This window comes from Phymastichus coffea, unplaced genomic scaffold (genome assembly GCF_024137745.1).
Source record: "Phymastichus coffea isolate CEN01 unplaced genomic scaffold, Cenicafe_Pcof_1.1 PCOF00104, whole genome shotgun sequence".
NCBI classification, from domain to species: Eukaryota; Metazoa; Arthropoda; class Insecta; order Hymenoptera; family Eulophidae; genus Phymastichus; species Phymastichus coffea.
This window is the reverse complement of record NW_026706915.1, coordinates 773,078-794,697: the sequence shown is the minus strand read 5'-3', so window position 1 is coordinate 794,697 and position 21,620 is coordinate 773,078. Positions and strand designations below refer to the sequence as shown.

Genomic DNA, 21,620 nt, shown 5'->3' with positions numbered 1-21,620 from the left:
CGCGCGCGCATATATTTATGGCGGTTTTTATCCCGGTCGCCGTTGCACAACTTGCCGCGAAATACGGCAATGCGAGTCGCGCGCGCGGACAAGCCGTCGACGCGCCGCCCGCGAGCTCATTTTCTCGCGCGTTTCCCGAGACGGGGACCGTACGCCTTTGAGCATGGGCGCGCGAACGACGTTTCCTCGCTAAGGCGCGGCGCAGCTACGCGCGATCGATCCCCCTTTCCGCGAGAACGCTGGCGCTATCGCTCGGTTTTCGCGAAATGCGGGTCGCCGCTTGGTTTCCGTGCATTCTTACGCGCCAGTGTCGGCTCGCGGCGGCGCCGGCGCGGCCTGTTATTTCAGCCTTGGCTATTTTGGCGCTCGCGCGCCCGCGAGAGCTGCTTGCATTCCGCGCGTAACGAAACTTGGCCGCTCGAAAAAGTCGGCGCGTCGCGGTAGCCGTCGACGTCGTCGCCGCGTCTTTCCCGCGAGGACTCGTCGTCGCGCGCCGCCATCCGCGCTGCCGCGATCGAGGAGCCAACCCACGAGGCGGCTAAATCGCGCGCCCCGTCGATCGGTTATAGCCTGCGCCCACCTGCGAGCGAGCGAGCGAGCGACGATTATACGAAAATCGATCCGTCGTAGCCGTCGTTATACACGCCCGTCCGAATGAATCTACCGCGCGTTATTCAGCGTGCAACCTCGCTTTATCGTTTCCAGTTTATATTTGCCTCGATGAAACACGACTTCTCTCTCTCTCTCTCTCTCTCTCCCTCTCTCCCTCTCTCGCACTGCGCTTTCTCATTCGCCGCCGCGCCACGGAATGTGGGTTAACTTGGAATGCGTGCTATTATCTCAGCCGAAAATACCAGTGCAGCATTATGCGATAGTTAAGTCGTCAAACTATTCGCTAAATAGATTAGTGCAGATCGAGGACGAGAGAGAGAGAGAGAGAGAGAGAGAGAGAGAGAGAGAGAGAGAGAGAGAGCGAAGCGACAAGTCTGCAGCTGCGCGTCTCCGCGAGGTCTTTGTCCCGATAATAGCGGAGAGCGAGCGCGCCTCGTCAAAGAACGCGCGACCCTTCCAATTTGCTCCAATTGAGCGAGAGAGCGCGAGAGGCCTGCGCCGAGAAAAAGGGAGAGGAATAGACGCGAGCGTGCCTTTCAGCTCTCTGTCCTTTTATTTTTCTCGGCTCGGCCGGGCGCGCGACGAGACATTCGCGCTGCCCGATGAACCGCTGTCGCCCGTATAATATCGCTGCGGGCCGACTTCCATTTAGATTCGTTCGCGTTGCGAGCCGTCCGTCGGTCTTGCTTCAATGGCTTTGATTTCAAATGGAATTGCCGCGTCGATTGCATATTTTTGTTGAAATAGATGGGGCGCGCGGCGGCGTTCATTCGTTCCAAGACTCGACGCCGGCAACGGGGCCGCGTAAAACAGTCGCGCGCGAATGCACGATTTTCATCGCCGATGAGGGGTCTTGGAGGACAACGAACACGGTTCCAGGGGCGATCGCGCTCACGGTCTTCGCGTCATTAGCCCGAGCTGCGAGAGCTAATGCGACGCATCGGACGCAGCCGTAAACAAACGATACGATCGCGCGCAGTCGATATCTCAAACTGTCTGCGTCCGTCCTTACGTGTCGGAATATTTAATGCCCGACGTTGCAAGCAGGCGGGAAGGAAGGAAAAAAGAAAAAACAGACTCGTAAAGCTCCAAAAAATAAAAGACCAACGAACATAAATCTTTCGACACTTTCCTGCGCGTCGTCGGATCGTCGAGTCCTCGAGGCCCCTTAACTGCGCCCGCAAGACGCGAGGAGGAAAGAGAGAAAAAACGGGACCGACGATCGCGCGTCTCGGCGGCTTACGCGATCGCGTGGCCCGCGCGCCCCAGAAGCGACATTCTTACCTACGTGCCGCCCATCTCGTATCCGGCGCCTCGCCGCGCGCGAGAATCGACAAACGCAGTCGACGGCGCGTGCTACTCGGCCGGCTTGGCTTGCGCCCCAAAGCTGCGTGCGAGGATCGTTCGCCCGATACGCGTGGCTCGCGGCAGCTACAGCGACACGTCGCACTCCTCGGGGTACTTGGCCCTGCGCGTCGATGCGACGGCGCCGGTGCAACGATGCCTCTGCTCGCGCGACTATGAATCACCGAGTCGCTAAGTCCCGCGACGAGCGAACTCGTCGCGACGTAAATCTGCCCGCGGAAGAATGTCGTCCGCGCGCACTTGCGCGCCGCGCCCGCGTGCATAATGCGTAGGCAGCGGCGGCATTCTTTTACCGTTACGCGACTGGCTTGCGTGAGCGCGACGATAGTTCAAGCGCACTTTCGGGAGAAATGCCGAGAAACGCGCGGCGTTTGTATCGCCGGCGCGAGTTCCTCAATTTAGAGAAGGAGGGGGGGGGGGGCGCGAACGCCTAAATTTCAATTCCGCTCGATTGGCCGCAATTGGAAAATAAGCTGTCTCTCTCTCGCTCTCGCCGATGGTCAATTAAGTCGACGAGATGTACACGCTGCGGCATAATCGTGGGACATTGTGCAGTCTTGCTTTCTTCCTCTTTGCTCGTCCGTGCCGCTCGTGCTCGGGGCCACTTCGTCGACTTCGCGATTCAGAGTCAAGATGGATTTTCTTTTTTCCCCAGAAAAGCCAATTTCCGCCTCGTCCGTCGTCGCGCGTCAATATACGCGCTGTTGTAAAACGAGTCTGTGAAAAAAAAAAAAAAAATAAATAAATAAAAGGCCCCATTAAACGGCCAGTCGGAACTATGACGCGTTGAGCGCGCGGCATTTCGCGCTTTCTCTCGCTCCGCTAAAGCGCTTCGTATCCTCCTTCCTCGCCGCCCTCCCCTCGTGTTTTTTTGTCCCACGCCTAATGGCAATTCTCGTCCGGTCCACCACGCGTTCGCGCGCGTCACTTCCGCCGCGGGCTCAATTTATTAATCGGCCTCGCGAGTGATGCGCCTGCACATTCCGCTTGTCGTTGTTGTTTTTCTTTTTATTGCTCCGCGCGGCCCGAAAACAAAGACGTCGCGCGTCTCGCCGAGATCGCCGTTGGTCGTGTTTTGACCGCGGAATCGACAAATGTTGGTGGTCGTAAGCTCTCGAGAGACCTTGACAAATCTAAAAATAATCTTCCACAAGTCGCTCGCGTTTTCTTATTTTTTTTTTCCTCTCTTTTTTTCTCTCGTTATCTTTCACGAGCAGAGGAAGAAAGTTCGACGAGGCAAAGACGCGAGAGAACGTCGGGAAGACCGTAAAAATAGAGCGACGAAAAAAGAAGGACGACACGCACATCGACTCTGTCTCTTTCTCCGGCGATATCTGCAAACGGCGCGGACGGTGACTCTTTCGGGTGGAGGGAGCATCTGCGTCAGCGAGAGACGAGAAATTCCTGTTCGTTTTATCGCTGATCGATCTTAACCTAGAATGGAGATGGGTGAACAGAGCGAACGGGCGATCGCGCGCTGTCGGTCGCGAGGCTCGATGAATCGCTGGTAAATGGGTTCGCCGGAAGTGACGCCGCTGAGATGTCGCGGCAGCATCAGGTAACGTCGTTGCAGTGTATATCGCACCCTGACACTTCCGCGCGAGAACACCTCCCCCTCCCCTCCGAAGCATCACACACAAGTGCGCGCGGAATCACCGGATAACCTACATTCCAAACGAGCGACGTAGCGGCCACGACAGCGATTGGTCTTTTCTAGGTCCGATGACCCAGACAAACGCTCACCCAGACAAATGTCTCTCGAAACGTGTCTTCCGTTTCCTTTTTTTTGTTGTTTACCAAAACGCTGCGTCCTTTTCTTTTCGTGGAATCTAATGGATTCTTCCTCTTTTTCTTTACGCGGCTTATTTTTGAAGTCTACGACCTATTCTCGGAATATATGCGCATAAGACGGGATCCTTCGGTGTGACTATGGTAACGAGCTCTCGAGCGCGACGTTACGTAAATACGCAATTTGGTATACTGTCCAAACGCCCCGTCACGCGAACGGAAAGAACACGGAGGAGCGAGTCGCCGGTGGCTCGTGCCATTCCTCTCCGTGGAGGGAAGGACGACCGCGGACGCGTCGCACGAGGCGAAGCAGCCCGCGGGACCTTCGGATGAAAATGCGCCGCCCGTCCATGGCCGACGCGAGCGGACGTGCGATCTCCCCGGCGCTTCTCTCGCCGAGTGCTCTTTGGCCGTAAATCGCGGCGAAATTTCGCGCTCGCAGCTCACTCCTCGGCGAGAAAGCGAGCGAGTCGCTCGTTATTATTAGCCCGCGAGAGGCGCGGATTATTAATAGAGGGAGGAAGAGAGAGAGAGAGAGAAAGAGTCCGCCAGACTTCCGTCTCTCGGCGCGCGCGCGCGCGCGCTATCGACGAGCCGCGGAGCGGTGCGAGGGAGAGGGCGACTCCAACGTCGCCTCCAACGTCGCCTCCAACGTCGCCTCCAACGTCGCGGCGGACGCTGATGGGATGATTGGTGCGATTGCAGCCGCCGGAGAACGAGCTGCAGAAGGTCGGCGAGCGCACGCCGTCGGAGCACGAGCTGAGGGTGCAGCGCTCGCTGCAGCGCCTGAACGTGCCGGACTGGTACAAGAACTCGCCGGCGGCCCGAGGAGACGGCGCCACGGGCTTCCGACTGAAGAGGCACTCGGACGCCTCCCAACACGCAACCGGCTGGCGGGCGCTTGGCTCCAAGACCACCTCTCTGTCGTCCCTGTCGTCGTCTTCCAATCGGCAGCCCACCACAGGTACGTGCCGCTTGCTCCGCTGCCTGCTTCCGCCCGCCCGAGCGCGCTCGGCTTCGCCTTTTCGAGCGCGAGCCGCGCGGCTAAATTGGAGTGGTCGCGCGGCCTCTCGGCGATCGTCCCCTCCCCCCTCCGAAATTAGCGTTCAGCGCGATCGCCGCTTGGCGCTGCCGCAACTCCGGGCTCGCGTGTTCTCTGCTGCGCGCCCGTATGCACCTCGAGGCCCCCGACTCGAGCGATTCGATCGACGAGCTCCCTCCGCTGTCTCTGATTATTTTCGCTCTGCGCGCGCGTGCCGCAGAATTATGCGCTCGCCTCGCGCTCTCGGACCCGAGTATCTTCTTCGCTCGTGCGCGCGCCTCAAAGAAAAGATCGCGCGATCAATGTCGTCGTCGGCGAGAGCAGTCGACGTCCGTCGGCGTGCTAAATATAACGCGCGCGCGTGCGTTGGTTGTTTTGCACTGTGACTAACCGAAAAATCCGTCCATCTGCCCCGTTCATCCAGGAGTAACTAATCAAAACAATGTTTTTGATGGCGAAGCGTTACTGAGCCCAAGCCCGACGCCACCGGTGTTCTCGCGATGGAGCACCAGCCTATTGAACAGCGCTGGCAGCTCGCCTGCCAACTCGGCGCGCTCGTCGTTCAATCATCGGCAGCCCTATCTTGGTTGGCGATCGCAGGAACGGCTCGCCAATCCACGCACCCCAGCCGAGAGACTCGCTCAGGGCATACTACCTCAGCTGCAAAACGCCAAACAGGTAATGTCGCCTTCGGTTTTGCACAGCAACGTTATGGCCTTCCGCAAGGTTTCGCTATGGTCACTCGGATAAAAAGAAAGAAAATACAGACGTCAGGTTTTCGCGACAATCGCTGTGAAAGCTCGCTAGAGTAAAGGGACGAGACAGGAGAGAGGACCGGAAGTGAGAATAAAAATGAAAATTACGCAGCGCGCCACGTTCAATTTGTCTCTCTCGTTCTCTCGACGGAATTTTCCAATTGCCGTTTATTATCGTTCCACGCGTCTCTCTCGTGCTGCCGGTCGTCCGCGACAATTCCGCAAGGCTCGCGCGCATTAAATCGCTCTCAATTCCGGAGCCACGCCGAGCGCGCTCCGAAGTCGCGGCCCCGCGCGAGAGAGAGAGAGAGAGCGTTCGTGCGTTCGTGCGTTCGCGCGCCGCGCTGGCGCACGAGGTCGCGCGGGCGCGGCGCCTGCGCGCCTCGTCGTGCCCTCGGCTGGCGATGCTGCTGCCCGCGAGGAGTCTTGACCGTGCGTGACCCGTAAAGAGCCTTCTCTCCCGACGACGACTACGGCGACGACGACTACGACAACGACGACGACGACGACGACGACGACGACGACGACGACGACGAACAGTAAAAGCAGTTTGGGACAATAGTGCCGGTGCTTGCCGAGTCGCGGAATGCGCGACGTGTGACGAGGGCGTGCGCGCGCGCGCGCCCGTGTGTACGCGAGGGAAAGAGGGTGACACGAAGACTCTCGCGGCCGAGACATGCCGAGGAGCAGTGGCGTGGGGTCGACCAACGGGTGCGGCTCACTGACACGACGAATACTCGACGCGAGCGACCGCTGCCTCGCCACTGGTCAATCCTTACCGCGAGACAAACTAAGTAGGTTACATCTCGCCTTTCTTATTGGCCCCGCTTTTTGTTATTCCTCGAGCGCGCGCGGAGGATCCGCGGACGGCGTCTCCATTGGCGTAACTGGGCCGTGCGTTAATGATCAATTAGACGCGAGGCGGCTGTCGCGGCTGAGTTCTGGGAAGCGAACGGACGAGTGCAAGCGTCGACCGGCGTACGGCCGATCGATCGAATAGGCATTGTCGCCGAGGAATCGCTGGGTCCAAGGGTTGTAGAGTCGAGCGATACACTTTCCGGAAAAGCCGCTACGAGTCGATCAAAGTATCGAATGCACCGATCGCTCACGCACCTTATCCGTTTGCTCGACAGCAGCAGCAGCAGCAGCAACAACAGCAACAGCAGAGCTTGAACGGCTCGACGACCACGCAGCAGCCGGCGAATCAGGAGGTGCGCAACTCGATCAAGGAAGTGACCTCGGCAATAGTGCACTACGTGCAGAGCGGCCAAGAAGTGGCGGGCGGACGACTGTCGCCTCGAGACTGGGAGGACCCGGCCAGGGCCGGTACTCGTTCCACCAGTCCGCGAGGTGAGCACTAACGGCCGACCACACTCTCGCTCGCTCGCTCACTCTCTCTCAGTAGTCGCCCGACGAAGACACGTCCTCTGCAACACTCAGAGAGCCACGACAGAGAGTCGACCTTTACTTTCGCGCGTGCCACTGCGCCTTGAGAGAGACGGTGCGCCGCCGACAAACAAAACAGATTCAACCTCCTCCGTTCTAATCACACGTAGCCTCGTGTGCTCGTTTTTCTTTTTGTATGTCTGCTCAAGTAGATTTTGTATACTGTTCCTGTTACGCAATGATATAGTCTCTATCTCTCTCTCTCTCTCTCTCTCTCTCTTAATCTCCGTTTGTGTGCCATCCAAACCGACGAAACAAAAAAAACGAAAACAAAAAAAATATTGCGATCGACCACACCTCCAAGCACACTGTTTTAAGCTCCGCGCGATCAAGGTAACGTTGGTGTTTTTTTTTTCTTTTTTATTAATTTATGTTTGAATGTTTCGCGTTGATCTACTTTTGGGTTTCAACTTTTAACGGACAGCTAGAATGAACATACCTAATGTTTTCATAAGTTCATAAGTTGCAAGCTTATTTACATTACAAAGAGAAAACTTAATGCAGATTATTTAGAATTCTAGCGATATTAACGTTTCTTTTTAAGCTGAAAAAATGATAAAGTAGAAAGATACACTTTTAGTCTTAAAGAATCAAATGAAATAAGCTATTAAGTTGAAACGCAGAGGTATCCGTCAATTAATTGACAATTAATGGTATACTAACTTTCCTTTTCTTACTGATTGAATGATCAGCCTTCTAACCGGGCGGCAACGCCGGCTACACTAACATACCTCTCGATTTCCATTGGCAAAGTGAAAATCAATGTTTCTCGCTGCATTCTTAAATGATGAAAAAGGAATACAAGCAAATGCGCGAATCAATCGAGTCACCAGCGGCTTGATTTTCGCGCGTCTTCGAGAAATAACACGGGAACGGCGTCGCGACATCTGAATAGGCTGTTAGAGGAAATTGACTTTTCACGTGCCATTTAAAGTCGTTTGATCTTTTGTGCGTTTACTAACCCACGCCTTCAGAGGCCGCACGCAGACTCGGTATTCCTTTCCAGCTATATTTTGCCGCTGACACACTCACAAGCGCGCGCGCGCACACACAAGTAGGAATGTAAACTTGGGAGGGATAAAAATGTTAGTTTACGCCCTTCGCTTCATCCTCTGTATCTTCATTCGCTGGCACCCGCATTTGCATATATTTTTTATCCTATAAAATATATCCTATAAAACTCGACGAGAAGGTCCACGTGAATATTTATAAACGTCACGGGAAAGCTCGAACTACAACCGACAAACTTTGGTGTACGGCCCATGAAAAAATAAATAAATAACGCCGAAGGTAAGCTGATATCTGTATAAATAGCTATTGAAAAGCATCTTCACATTTGTTATTGGTATATTGCGCGCACGAAAATTCGAAAGTCAACCGTACGTAGATTAGCCGTTCATCCGTCTAGCTCCAATTTCAAGCGATCGATTCTAATCAACAATTGACCAGCCTAAAGCGGGCGCTTCGAGAGCACTGACGAAAACGGGGAAGGGTAGTGTGCGTACGTGGCGGATCGACCTTCGCCTCGTTCCGTCTCTCGGCTATTTTCGAAATTGACGACCCCCTTCGCCGCGGGTTCCATTGTTTCACGGTCTGGCTCGGCGAAGAAAATCCAGTCCAGTTTTCGGGCGCGCGGCATCGGAACCAAGCGTTCGCCCCGATTATTATTCATCGCTCTGTCGTTTCTCGAACTGCTAACGATTGTTCGGATATCGAACGAATTCTTGAAATTGGAGACGGTTGAACACTGTCAGCTCTGTACAAATGAATGCTTATCTGTATACATTTTTTTTCTTCATATTTTCCAATGCTTTATCTTAGAATTATTATAAATACACTCGTTATGAATCGGTGGACACTGTATATACGAACACACGCACATGACGAATACGTTAGACTTGTAAGGGAAAAAAGTAGATCCACAGCACCAGCAATTCATACGAGTGATCGAGGACGAAACCTTCTTGCATCGCCCGACACGACACCACGCCGTTCAGATGAAATGTATCAAAGTTGTAGCAACGCGAATAATTAATCTGGAGCAACGTTCTATAAATGTTGATCTGTGTCAATAAGCCGGTATATTCATTAGTATATCTAGAGGGATAAGAACAGCGCAGGTTTACACAATCCTCTCCACCTTCGTGTTTCTCGCTAACGACCTCTCATAGCAAATCTCTTAGCTTCAGACGTTTCTTTCCCTTCTCTCCTTCTCTCGCTTTCCATTTCTATTTTCATCGTTACAAATGGCTTCAGTAGTTAAGCGAAAAGAAAGGCAACTTGGGGATGCTTGCGGAACCAATTAAGCTTTTACACTCATTTCTACCTCAGCGAAGCTTCTCTCTCTCTCTCTCTCTCTCTCTCTGTCGGTCGACTAACGCGCAAAAAATGAAACTAACAACCGAAATAACGCAAAGGAATGAAAGCGATGAATACTGAAAGCATGCGAAATCCTCTGCCGAAATAAAGGGAGTACGAGGCTGGTGTGGATGGAGAGCTCGTTCGTGGGAGTACGCCCGGTGGACTCGCCAGATGTGCCAGCGATAGCAGCCTCACCGCAGTCGACGACGTGCAGCCGGTTGGCGTCGCCGTCAAGACCGGAAATGTCGCTGAAGGCCCACGCGACCACGACGACGGGGACGGGGACGGGAACGGGAACGGGAACGGGAATGGGGACGGGGACGGGAACGACGTCTGCTGGGGAAACGAGCGAGGAAGGTGGCTCGACGCCTGGAGTGCAGTGGCCGCCGAGCGACGACGGAGGCTTCGCCAGCGGCGGCAGCTTGCACCTGGAGCTCGAGGATCTCGATCATCGTCACAGGCAACGCCGGCATCATCGGCGAGACTCGCAGCCGCAGCCGCAGCCGCAGCCGCAGCCGCCACCGGCGCCGCAGCAGCAGCAACAGCAGCAGTCGCAGCAGCAAGTGGCAAGCGCCGGTGAGTTGTTGCTCGCCTAGCACCCATTCACTCGCACACTCGACCATGACAACGAACGGATGATGATCGATCACGAATCAATGATTGTGTGTACCAATTGCGACCGCCTTCCCTTTGTAATGCGCGCAAGCTGAAACAATGGCCCTCTACTGTCGCTCTGTGCACACTCTTTCGGACGAAAGTGCCGTTGTTCTTGTTTTTTTCTCTGTCTCACTGGAGCACTCACTGCTAGCGAATATATAAATATATATAAATACGATAAGAAGTGAGAAAGAAATGACTTGTTACGCCTGTATGTGTATTTACCGTTATGTATGATAATGATGACGACAGTGCAATTTTGTTTCTCCGCGACCCGCGCGAGTGTAGCTTACTCTTCTGTCCTCCAGAGTAGTCTTATCTATTAGCGCTTTGTGTATGTTTTTATTATTATTGTAAAGTTGTTCGCTAGCTTTCCTTTATTATTATTACTATTATTATTACGTTATGATATCTTCCACCTCCCCAAGTCCTTCATTGTGTTGATTGTATACATACACCAATTATGTAAAACGCGTCAGAGAGATGTTTTAACGAGGCGCGTGCGCGCACTTCCACGCGTACACGATTGTGCAGAAAAGTGAAAAGAGAGCTATTTATCAGTGACGATTCGAAGATAAAAACGATATAATGCGCTGTTCTCTTGCGTCCAAGTAAACGCGCGACGACGATATTATCGATTATAAGATTGTACCTTTTGACGATTTATTACTTATTAATTTTATTGTATCGATTCTTTTCTCTGTGCATCGCGTATGTCGTACACTCTATTTCTAACGACAATCGAATTTTTTCGTGATTTTTTTCTCTCGTTCTACTTTTGTTTTTCTCTATCTCTCTCGCTCTGTCTTGTGCGATTGTTGCGCGCAACGACCGCAGCCTATCAATTTTTTAATCCCCTTCCCGCGTAACTTTGCGTTTCTTCTCTTTCCGCCAAATTGGATCTTACGTTTTCGCCGTCGTTTCTTTTCCTTGTTGACTACCGTCGCGTTGACAGTTGCAAAAACTCGACTCATGAACGAAGTGGACGTTATGTGTGTTCACGTACGGCGAAAGAGAAAAACTCCACACGCACGCACACACAACTCGTCCGGCAATTATCCATTTTATCTGTAGCTATTATTATTATTATTATTATCATTATTATTATCTTTATCCTTGGCTGATGAAATGAAATGAAAAAGAAATAAATTATTGTTTGTAATTTTTGTGTTTCTCCTACTTATTTTTATTTACTTCGCTCACCACCGCGCATTCTTATTATTTCTTATCCTTTAATATTATTTTTTTGTAGTATAATGTACATGCATATGTACCTTGGATTATGTACTATATATATATAATCGCTGTCCATGCATTTGATTGTCATTTTTATATCTCTATTCTTGTGCAAAAGAGTTTTGCTTGAAACGGTAAGTGATCAATTATCCCTTTAGTTCTGTTATTAATCTCATTATTTACCTAAAATAGCCTTTAGTCTTAGCTGTAACAACTTGAATCTTAGTGCCTGAATTATTTGAGCTTGTGCATTAGCTGGTATATGTATAGTCAAAAACACAAATAACTTTTCTGTATTCCGATGATTGGAATGTGGACAAAGACGCACGTTGGTACCCTGAGAGTAACAAAGGCGCGAATGGTCGACACCGGATATTTTGCGCATCCGGTAACTTCGATTCAATATTGTAATGTTCACACTGCAAATCTAGGTCAACGTAGTTGATTTCAATGTGTGTCTGCGTGCGAACTGTCGTGTAAAAACGCAACCATGTCGGCCGATTTCACAGAACCCACTGACAATTTAGTATATTCGTAATTATCGAGTAGATAAGTAAGCGTTGATTGTTCCGAGCGTAAAAAAAGAAGCAACACGCGTCAACACGGACCAAACATTGACGAAGCTCAATAATCGGTCTTGACGACGATCACCTGATACCCCAACCCTTTGTTACATCCTCCTACGTTGAATTTTTTTTTATCTCGTTCTACCTGTTCCTCGCTAAACATTTGGGAGGTATTGATTGTACTCATCACTGATTTAAAGTCTACGTATTCGACGTACATTTGGCGTCCTGCGATTTCCCAAAGTGTTTTTTTTTGTTTTTTACTGGACGTTAATTGACCACTTACTCTACCTCTCTCGCCCTGTAATACCTAACTCTGCTATGTGCATAGCCAAAACCGAGAATGCGATGCATTTGGACTTTGATAATGGACGTTGATGAATGTTCGCAATGTACACACGCAAAAGAAAGAGATTCGTCACAATTTTCCTGTAATTTGAGAATTGACCTAGTTTTAATGCTTTCCAGCGAATGGCCGGTTTATATGATATTTGCTATACATGGAAAGAGTTTTTTTAATCAATGCTACGCTTTTGGACTCATTTGCTTCATCTTTCGTAATTTATCCATCAAATTGTAAGTAATACGCGCAAACAAGTCTATTGAATAATAATTAATATCATATCTAGTTTCATGAAGCTTTTGTGACTATCAGTAGAGTGCATAATCGTTGGAGAAAAATACCTGTGAAAAGGCATACACTTGTTTTAACGTGGCTTTGTCGATCTCTGTTTTTTCCGTGTGACGCAAAACTATTTCTACGTAAGACACAAATATATAACTAAATCTTCTCATTGAAGTATGATTATTTCTAAGCGATACATTTGTCAATCGATGAGCTTTGAAGCCTCGTTTGCCCATAATTCGTTGCGTAGATCTTAGTCTCAAAAGGAAAGACATCTTCGAAGCAAAAGAAAGAATGCACGCAGTCATCAGGCTAGCACCCTTAAAACCGCTTGCACACCTTTCTTTTATCTCTCGTCCCTCAACCCAAGTATAACGCTGTCTCTCTCTTGTTCAAACTATCTCTGTCTGAACTCTGTTGACGTCTACATGTGTACATCAGAGAAAAGTAAAAAACAATGTTCGACCCCAAGCTCAAGCATGAAAAAAAAATCATCCCAAAAACAACATGAATAAAAAAAAAAAAACCAAAAACTGCTGGGGCGTGATATAGGGAACGCGATCGTGCAAGCATCAATGCATCCGGTGCCAGCGTTGGAGGACTACGTAGCGGTAGCGGCAACCACAAGCACGTTGTGGAACAAGCCGAGCCCAGGCTCGACCACCCTGGAGGACGTGCTGGACAGTCTGCTCGGTCTGCCGTCAGCCTCGAGGACGCCGAGTCCAGGACCGACGCAGCAGCAGCAGCAGCAGCAGCAGCAGCAAGCGCTCGCGCGCCACTGACTCGCGGCCGAGGCCACGACCGCGAGGGCGTCGCGGCCGCTGCTGCTACGTGCTCGCGCTTAGGCGCTGTTCCTCGCGCCGGATAGGGCACGCATACCGGCGCCAAGGCGCTTAATAGAGGACGCCGCCGCCACCTACGAGGTAGGGCAGCGCACGACAACGCCGCGTGCTTCTCTCTCTCTCTCTCTCTATTTTCTAAGTTCCGCTGGACAGAACAACATCCGCTTTCCGCTTTTCTGTCTCTCCCTCTCCCTCTCTCTCTCTTTCTCTCTCTCTCTCTCTCTATTTTGCTCTTGTGCTTTGATGTAACGAGAGAGGATCTCCACGCTTTTAATTCTACCGGCTTTACTGCTCTTGCAGCTTATCTAGCTCTCTTACTCACTTTTTTTTTCTTGCTTCTCACCTTTTCACTACATTTTGGGAAATGAAACCAGTTTGCTATGTCAACGCATTGCGAGATCGGGGACTGCTCACTCCGGAGTAATCCTCGATCGGCTGTCATTCATTCCCTCGTTTGTCGCAGCTTTCATCTATCTGTGTTTGTTTATCACTTTTATCACCTTTCATTCGCTCGGTCATCGATGAACCTCTCCTCCCAATCTCCTCCATGCATCTCTGCCTAGTTTCCTTTTTGTACGACGAAAACCAACCGACGATATGCTTTATCATTGTAGGCGCGTCTTACGCGACGATTAGATCGCTCTTACGACACTTGACGAACGACACCCTGACGGCTGTCTTCCTCTTATTTTCCGTTCGCTCGTCGCACGAGAACGAGACGAAGGGATTTCATAAGTGATGCTGAGTCGATTTGGTCGGCCAAAGCTAAAGCCATTAAAAATGCGAATGACGACAACGAACGATTATATTTTTCAATCTTTGAGGCATTCGTTTTTTCTCTGATTTATCGAATTTTTCAAAACACTTGGTTCGATCGCAATAATTAAATGTAATTCATCAGCCAGTCGTCTGACGAAAACTGAAATCATATTTCACGGACGATAAAAGAGTTTGGTTTAACTGGAAACGTGCACAAACAGAGGGGGAAAAAAATTGGATGACAAAACCAATCGAGGCAGTTCGAAGAACGAAGTGCTCGAGCGGCAATCGTCCAGGTCTAAATGGCTTGAACGCGCTGTCGCCTAGCTCTCGATTCGCGCCGACGACTGTGAAAGCCTGTTAACAGCTGAAAAGAGGGCGGGGAGGGGAGGAGGAGAACTGACGGCTTTGCAGACCGTGCTGTGCGCACTTTGATGAGCATAAGTAAAAAAAATAGCACCCAACACATCACAACATTCTTCGTCGAATAGAACAAACTTACCATTGCACATGACATACATCTCGCTTCATTCATTTAGCATCGAGCATATGTGTTTGTACGTGTACAGTGCTGCATTACGATCAAGTGCGCTTCATCACCGCTCTGTCGCTTTCGCCGACATATAAGTAAGTTTGAAAAATAATGCGCGTACCTGTCGCAGTGCGATGGCACCGAACGCCTCGCTGAATGCGAGTCTGGGAGACGATCAAAAGTCATTGCAACGTTATGTTTTCTTAGCGCCGAGTATGCATCCACGTAAGTACGCGGACGCGACGCAAGGAAAAGCGTTTCGCATTCGACCGAGATTTTAGATGAGCGGTCGTGGCATGAAATTCACATCCGATAGTAATCACATCGCTCGGTAGTCTGTCGAGGGACTCGCAACGGTAAGTAAGAGAGCTGGAGCAAAGCGCGCACGTAACGTAGAGCAAGTAGAAAGAGACGAGATACGGTCAGCCGTACAACTCGCACACGGAAACACCACGCAAAAAACGGCTCGACATCAATCGATCGCTGTTATTTCACCGGCCACGAGCAAACGATGAAAGACGAATGACCGAAGGTGAAAAATCAGCTGTCGTACGCGATTGGGCACGCGAGCTGAGAAGAGAATCTGTTTCTCAAGTGAAATCAAAAGAAACCGCGACATATCAACTGTACAATCGTTGACAATGTTTCCGTACGAAATAATGATTCTGTTCTCACCGTTATAAGCACCATCGCTTCACCACCTCGAACAAACCAAATGGAAAAATAAATAGCCATACAATTGTGCCCGAGTAATGAGTATTTTGTTGACAATTGCGATGAGTTTGAGACGTTTTGCTTGCAGACAGAACGCTCATTACCAGCGGGACGAAAGGAGCCTGTGAAGAGAAAAATCCGCCAACGATAAAAAAATGAATGCTCGTCTGTTTGAACAGCGGAAGCGGGCCAGCACCGCGCGCACTCAACGGAGCCGCAGCGCCAGCAGCAGCAGCCGCCGTTGTGCGCTCGACCGCCGCTGGTCCGCCGTCGAAGCGAGGGCAGCGAGCCAGTGCCGCCACCCCGCACGACCTCCCGGCTGACGAGCCAGCAGCAGCAGCAGCAGCAGCAGCAGCAGCAGCAGCAGCAACAGCAGCAGCGCCAGCAGCAGCAGCAGCAGCAGCAGCATCAGCAACAGCAGCCACGTCGCGTGAGCTTCGACAGCGCCAGCAGCCTGGAGAACCTGGCGAACCGAGAAGAGCGCGTGGTCAGGTGCCGCAACAGCAAGTGCGCCAACTGGACGACGATGGCCGAGGCGCGGCGTAGCTACAAGAGCTGCCACAACTGTACCTGCCTGTATTGCTCGCGCGAGTGCCGCAAGGCCCACTGGACGCGCCACCGGCGCGTCTGCCTGTACTCGCGCGCGTCCAACCTGTGCATCCAGGTGCTGTCGTGCGTGAAGAAGGAGCCGAGCAGCCTGCGCCACGTGTCGCTGCTGGCGCGCCGCGGGTTCGCGGCGCACGGCCGCGGCGCCGTCAAGTGCTTCTTCGCCAGCCCCGAGGCCGCGGAGAAGTTCATCGCCGGCGGCTTCCAGGAGCTGGGCGAGCCGGCATACGCGAAGTGGAGCGACGTGCTGCCGAGCGAGATGGGCGCCGAGCTGTACGCCGAGGCGGTGCGCCTGGTCGAGTCCTACAACCCGGACACGCGGCTGGTCGTGTACGTGTCGGTGTGCGTGGTCAGGGAGGTGCCCAGCAGCGGCGGCGCGGTCATGTGGGAGCGCCAGCCGGTGTCGCGCTGCGCCAAGCTCAAGCTCGAGGGCTCGTGCCGCGGCTCGGCCAACACCAGCTCGTCGGCGGCCTCGGCCGTCGCCTCGCCGCCGCCCAACATCACGCGCGAGATGGACTCGCCCGAGACCCTGGTGCTGACCTCCGCGCCGCCCGACGACGCCGGGCCCGCGCCCAGGGCCGCAAGGGAGGCGGCCTTCGGCAACGTCCAGTGCCAGCTGAAGCAGCGCGGCGTCTCGCTGCGCCGCCACTTCCCGCAGGTCTACGCCAAGCTCTGCAACTACGTGGAGGGCGCCACCAGCAAGTTCGCCCCGGTGACCATCTACCCGCGGGACCAGGCCTCCGGGCGCAGCTTCATGTGCATCATCATGCTCGACGCCGAGCCCGAGCGGCTGCAGCTGCTGCCCACCGACTCGTCCAGGGTCAGGAGGGTCGACGTCGGCCTCGCCGCCGACCACGAGCAGCAGTCCGCTTAGAGCCTCGGGCTCCCGCGGCGCCAGCTTCGCCCGTAACCACTGCTTCCGCGCTCTCTTTCGCTTCTCGCCTTGTCGACCATTTTATCACCGTTCGATCGAGTTCGTTGCGAGTCCACCTGCGCTTCTGTAATTCTGTGATAGGCCGTTCGTGTTCCAATACTCCCGGCGACCGATTACAGGCGCAAACGGAGGGGGTCGTGGACGGCGACGACGACGTCTCTCGTTTCCTGCCGCCGAACGGACTCCCTTCCCCCGAGTAAACGCCCGCGAAAGAAGCTAGTGTAAAACGAATGAAATCCAATATGGGGCCGACGCGGTGGTCTTTCGCGTTGCGAGGTTTCCGTGTTCCGATGGCGTGCGCGTGTAACGTGATTTGTGCTGCGCGCGCGCGCGCAGAGCGATTCCTCGACAAATTTGCTGTCGACGTGTTGCGTTGCTGTAGAAAAAGGCGACGTGTACTCGACTGAACAAAACGCCCGAACGACATTGTACACTTTGTTTTCTTCTAGTTTGTTTGTTTTTTTTCTTTTGCTTCATTCTGCGTATTGATTATGTAGAAAATAGGGTACATGCGCATAAATCGCGATGCGCCATCGACGTACGTGAAAAGAAGGCGTGCAATCTTTAGAGTATTTTTCCACAGCTCTGTGTGCATGCGAAAGCGAGAGAAAGAAATCCAGCGGACAAAAAAGAAAAAGATATTCATTTTCTCATTCGATGAAATTTTGAACGTACGTGCTTTTTTGGAACGTACCGAGATTATTATCATTACATAGTAAAATATAGCGTAGAATGATTAATTCGATTGTCGCGTAAGATTTACAAGCCCGTCTTCCCGCGGATTCTAGACTGTACGTAGAATGCACATAGTCAAGTTTTTCAAATTTTACCTAAACAGCACCTTACGGCTTTCATTGTAGCGCGATAAAAATAAAAAAAAAACAAATAAAAAAAAACTCTCTTTCGCTCTCGACAAGAAGCAAATTGCAGAAGCTCAAGGAACGATCGCACGGCAAGTGTTGTGGATTTGAAATGATATATTTTCGAAGCTGGCCCGCGGCTCGTTGCGTTTGAATCGCGCGCCCATCGCGCGTCTCTCTTGTACAAAACATTATCCGTATGCATAGAGTAGATATCGAATCTCCAGTCTGTACGTAGTTAAGATCCATTGGTTTTCTTTCGTTGACGTGTCGATGTTTAAAGAGATCGACGCTCGCCGCTGCGAGAACTGGAAGAAAGTATGTGAAAAATTCAAGCGCTTCCTGTCGTAGCACGCGCGTCCTGGGCGATCCGGTCTCATCTGTACGCAACAGCGAATATCCCCATGCGTTTTGCCTGTACCACCGAATTACCGCGTTCGCTGTACGCTCGAGGATATCAAGGATTTCGGCCAGCTTTTTCGTCTAAGAAATGATAGTGATGAAACAATCAAAAAGTAATCGAAACATCAAAAGCAAGAATAGCGTATTTATATAGAGATAACAACAAATATATGTTTCTGAAGAAATATTATATATATATATATATATATTTACTCAAATATTCGATATATTTATGTTAAAGGTAATTTTCACGAAGTGTAGTTTGTTGAGAGCGAGACGACGAAATAAAAATTTCGATATATTTAAATATTTAAAAGATATAAATAGAAATCAGTGGTTTCCTCGACGTACAAGCTCGCAGTGCCAAAAAGAAATTTGTCGAAACGAATCTTATGCGAGAGAAATGCCAAAAAAAGTAATGAAAAAGAAAAGGAGAAAAGTGAAAAGTGAAAAGAAGATCGCCAAACGCCTTTTAGATTGATCCTATACATAGCCAATTTGTGTAAACCCTTTCGCCGCAAAACAATGTATCCACCTTCGATCGCACCTTTAATATACATATACTGCAGTTCACCTGAGGCTATGTCGACGAACAAAGATATATCGAAAAATTAAAAAACAAAAAAAAATGAATAAAACTTTGATCGTGAAGGAAGCGTCACGAGAATAACACGAATGTATAACAAGATGAGAATTTAAGTAAGGCTTGCAGACTAATAAAATAATTTTCCGATAAGCTTGAACAGCGTCTTTGTAATAATAATCGTAGCAATGAGACACGTAAGACGCAACGGCTGTAGCTGGCAATTTTGTAAAGTGACATTTGCTACGGCATTTCGAGAAGACGAACCCAGAGTATCTTTAGATCGTTCGACCGGCAAAAATCGAATAGTGCCAATTTCGGTAGAGCGTGTAAATGTTGTCCGTTCGGTCTCGTTTATACACGCTGGGCGGCGAGTGCGCCTGCAATCGACATTTTTTCCGAGTGGAAAAAAGAAAAAGAAATCTAAGAGGCTTATTCTTGTACGACGCGAAACGATCGTATAATAGAGAGAAAAAAAACCTAGCGCAGTAGCTGGCGTGACTATGTATGTGTCCGGAGTGCGATGTACTTTATTTCATATCAATGTGCAATGGTGCACGACTTGTTTCTCCTTCTCGGTTGATCTCGACTCCGAGAAGCACGCGTACCAAATTTATCGTGTAGGATTTTTGATAATTAGCGAATTGACGTACGAACAAGCCATTGTTCCGAGAATAATAAGGTGGCCAAATACGAAGTAGCTTTTGAATAATACAAAAAGATAAAATAAAATAAAATTTCGACTGTCCTTTCGGTTCTCGATTTCTACGTGATCAGAGAGTTTGCGATATTAGTGAAAATACTTCTGTATTTGCGAGAGTTCCTCTGCGGAAACGCGGGCAGCCGAGCCAAGAAGAGCACGGGACGAGCTTCGGCGATGGCGGACGAGAAAGATCGCGACAGACGGTGCTTTGGTGTCTTGCGGCATTTCGTTGACACTGCAAACGGGCAAAGGCCGCCAGGTGGAGGACGATGCGTGTGGGATACAAGTCAAATGAAGAAAGTAAAGATATACCGTCATTGTTAAGTTTAGGGCGTCTTGCCAAGCGAAACGTATTCCGGACGTTTCGCGGCAAACAAGGATTATAATAGTAGTCCAGGATTATAGTATTATATCTGAGTTATATTCAGCCTGCGTTTACCTTCGTGAAAAGCACGACGGCTCGTTTACGCCAGAACAGATTGATTTATGTCCGATGGCCGGTTGAACGTTCGTTCGAGCGCTGCATCGGATTATCGACCGTCTCGCGCGGATCTCTACGGAGCACGTACTGACACGTACCAACACGGGTGCTCGCGCGATAAAGAGTTATATTTATTCGGAGTATGTTGTCTAATGATAATTTTAAATGTTGAATTTGAATTTGACTGATTTTCATCGCGCAATGTTATTAAACGAGTAATATTATATTCTGCTGCCCGCGATATATTATATCTTCGCCCTCTCCCCGTCCTTTCGTCCCAACCCTTCTAGAAGACGTCATTCTTACAAACACGATTCTTTCCTTCCCTCCCTGCTAATGTAACGATGTTATCGTCATGTTCTATCATTGATTTCGCTACTGTGTACGTCTCAATTTTTCAAATAAAATGTTAATTTTAATATAACGACTTGCTTATTCATTTCGCCACTCTTACCACTCTTTATTTCACATATCAGCTATTCTTTCTTACCGTCTCTCCGCTCTTCGCTTGCAAGCCTTGTACGATTAATCTTGTAGCTATTTTCACGATCCGTCGGCTTTTTAAAAATAACATTCTGACGCTCGTCTCATCGCTGATACATGTATACGTTAGCCGTATTGCTCTCGCAACCATCAGACTGATTTCCACTAAAAAGCTCATTTGAAAGCCAACCGATTGACCTCGTGTGTTTCTCTCTCTCAACGGTCATGATTGCAAAAAATTATCCAAGTAAATGCCAAACTTTACAATGCCATCGTTAATCGTCTCTTGAATCTTTCTTTATTAAAATTCTTGGTCGAGTAGTAAATTCGACCTGAGGCGTCTTCAACCAATAAATCGCAGTGAGTAATAAACTAAGAGCACTTACCTTTAATAGCCTATCGATTTTCTCATTAAGCTTGAAGTGCTGGAATTCAGGTTATATCCAGACGAGATAGCATAGAAGAAAATCAAACGAAAAAGCTAGAAAGGAAAATCCAGTGGAAATTATATATCAATAAATGTTTCTTTATTTTTTTGGTTACATCAAACAAAATAATAAACTGAGAAAAATTGAAAGTTCGTTCGTTTTTCATTGGTCTAAAAATAAATTATTAATACCTTTCTTAATACAGCTTTCTTAGGTTCTTAAGTAAGATTAAATACTAAATAATAACTGAACGGCCGAGGCAACAGAAAGATTATTTTGGCAAACGAAAAAGAAGAGCGATATCGCAAGGAAGCATACTTGTTGAGGGAACGAGGTTTTTGAGCGGGCTTAAAAAAAACTAAAGAAAGAAGCCACAAGAGCTTACAGAAGAGAAGAGGAGTTAGGATCGTTTCGTGAAATCAGTCGCATGATTAAGAACAAGCTTTCTTCTTTAATGTGATAATAATTAATAGTCAATAATCGTCTTAATTAACGCATTTTCTTAATTAAGCATTGTCTTAATTATCTTTCTCGTGAATCATCCTGCAATCCTTAGTCTTGAATAATAATCATTTAATTGTTTCTTTGTTTCTTTGTTTCTTTGTTTCTTTCTTTTTTTTATTCTTCTTCATTCAATTAATCAATTATTAATAGTATAATATATTGCCAGAAGTCGCAAATCCATCAAGGCGCGTTTTTTCATCTTTATCGCTCACTCTCTTTCTCGCATCATCGTACTCAGCACCACGCGTTTCAAAATTCATATAATAGTCTCTCCATTTGGCTTTATATGCATTTTTTTTTTCTTCATTCATTCCTAATTGTCTTTCTTTTTCTTTT

General features: G+C 49.6%; 1 protein-coding gene across 6 annotated transcripts in view; it reads left to right on the top strand.

Moving 5' to 3' along the window:
• The window catches only part of LOC131670208 (uncharacterized), a 60,495-nt gene extending 40,230 nt beyond the window's left edge, over positions 1 to 20,265 (top strand). For 2 of the 6 annotated variants that reach the window (XM_058945616.1, XM_058945615.1), the window contains exons 7-11: positions 4,471 to 4,729; positions 5,232 to 5,485; positions 6,696 to 6,912; positions 9,478 to 9,945; positions 15,480 to 20,265. In XM_058945616.1, the coding sequence (XP_058801599.1) occupies positions 4,471 to 4,729; positions 5,232 to 5,485; positions 6,696 to 6,912; positions 9,478 to 9,945; positions 15,480 to 16,780 (2,499 nt within the window). In that variant the 3' untranslated portion in view covers positions 16,781 to 20,265. Of the gene's footprint in view, positions 1 to 4,470; positions 4,730 to 5,231; positions 5,486 to 6,695; positions 6,913 to 9,477; positions 9,946 to 13,005; positions 13,377 to 15,479 lie in introns of all 6 variants that reach the window. The other 4 variants (XR_009302430.1, XM_058945617.1, XM_058945618.1 and 1 more) reach the window with 4 other exon arrangements.
• Positions 20,266 to 21,620: the final 1,355 nt, after the last annotated feature.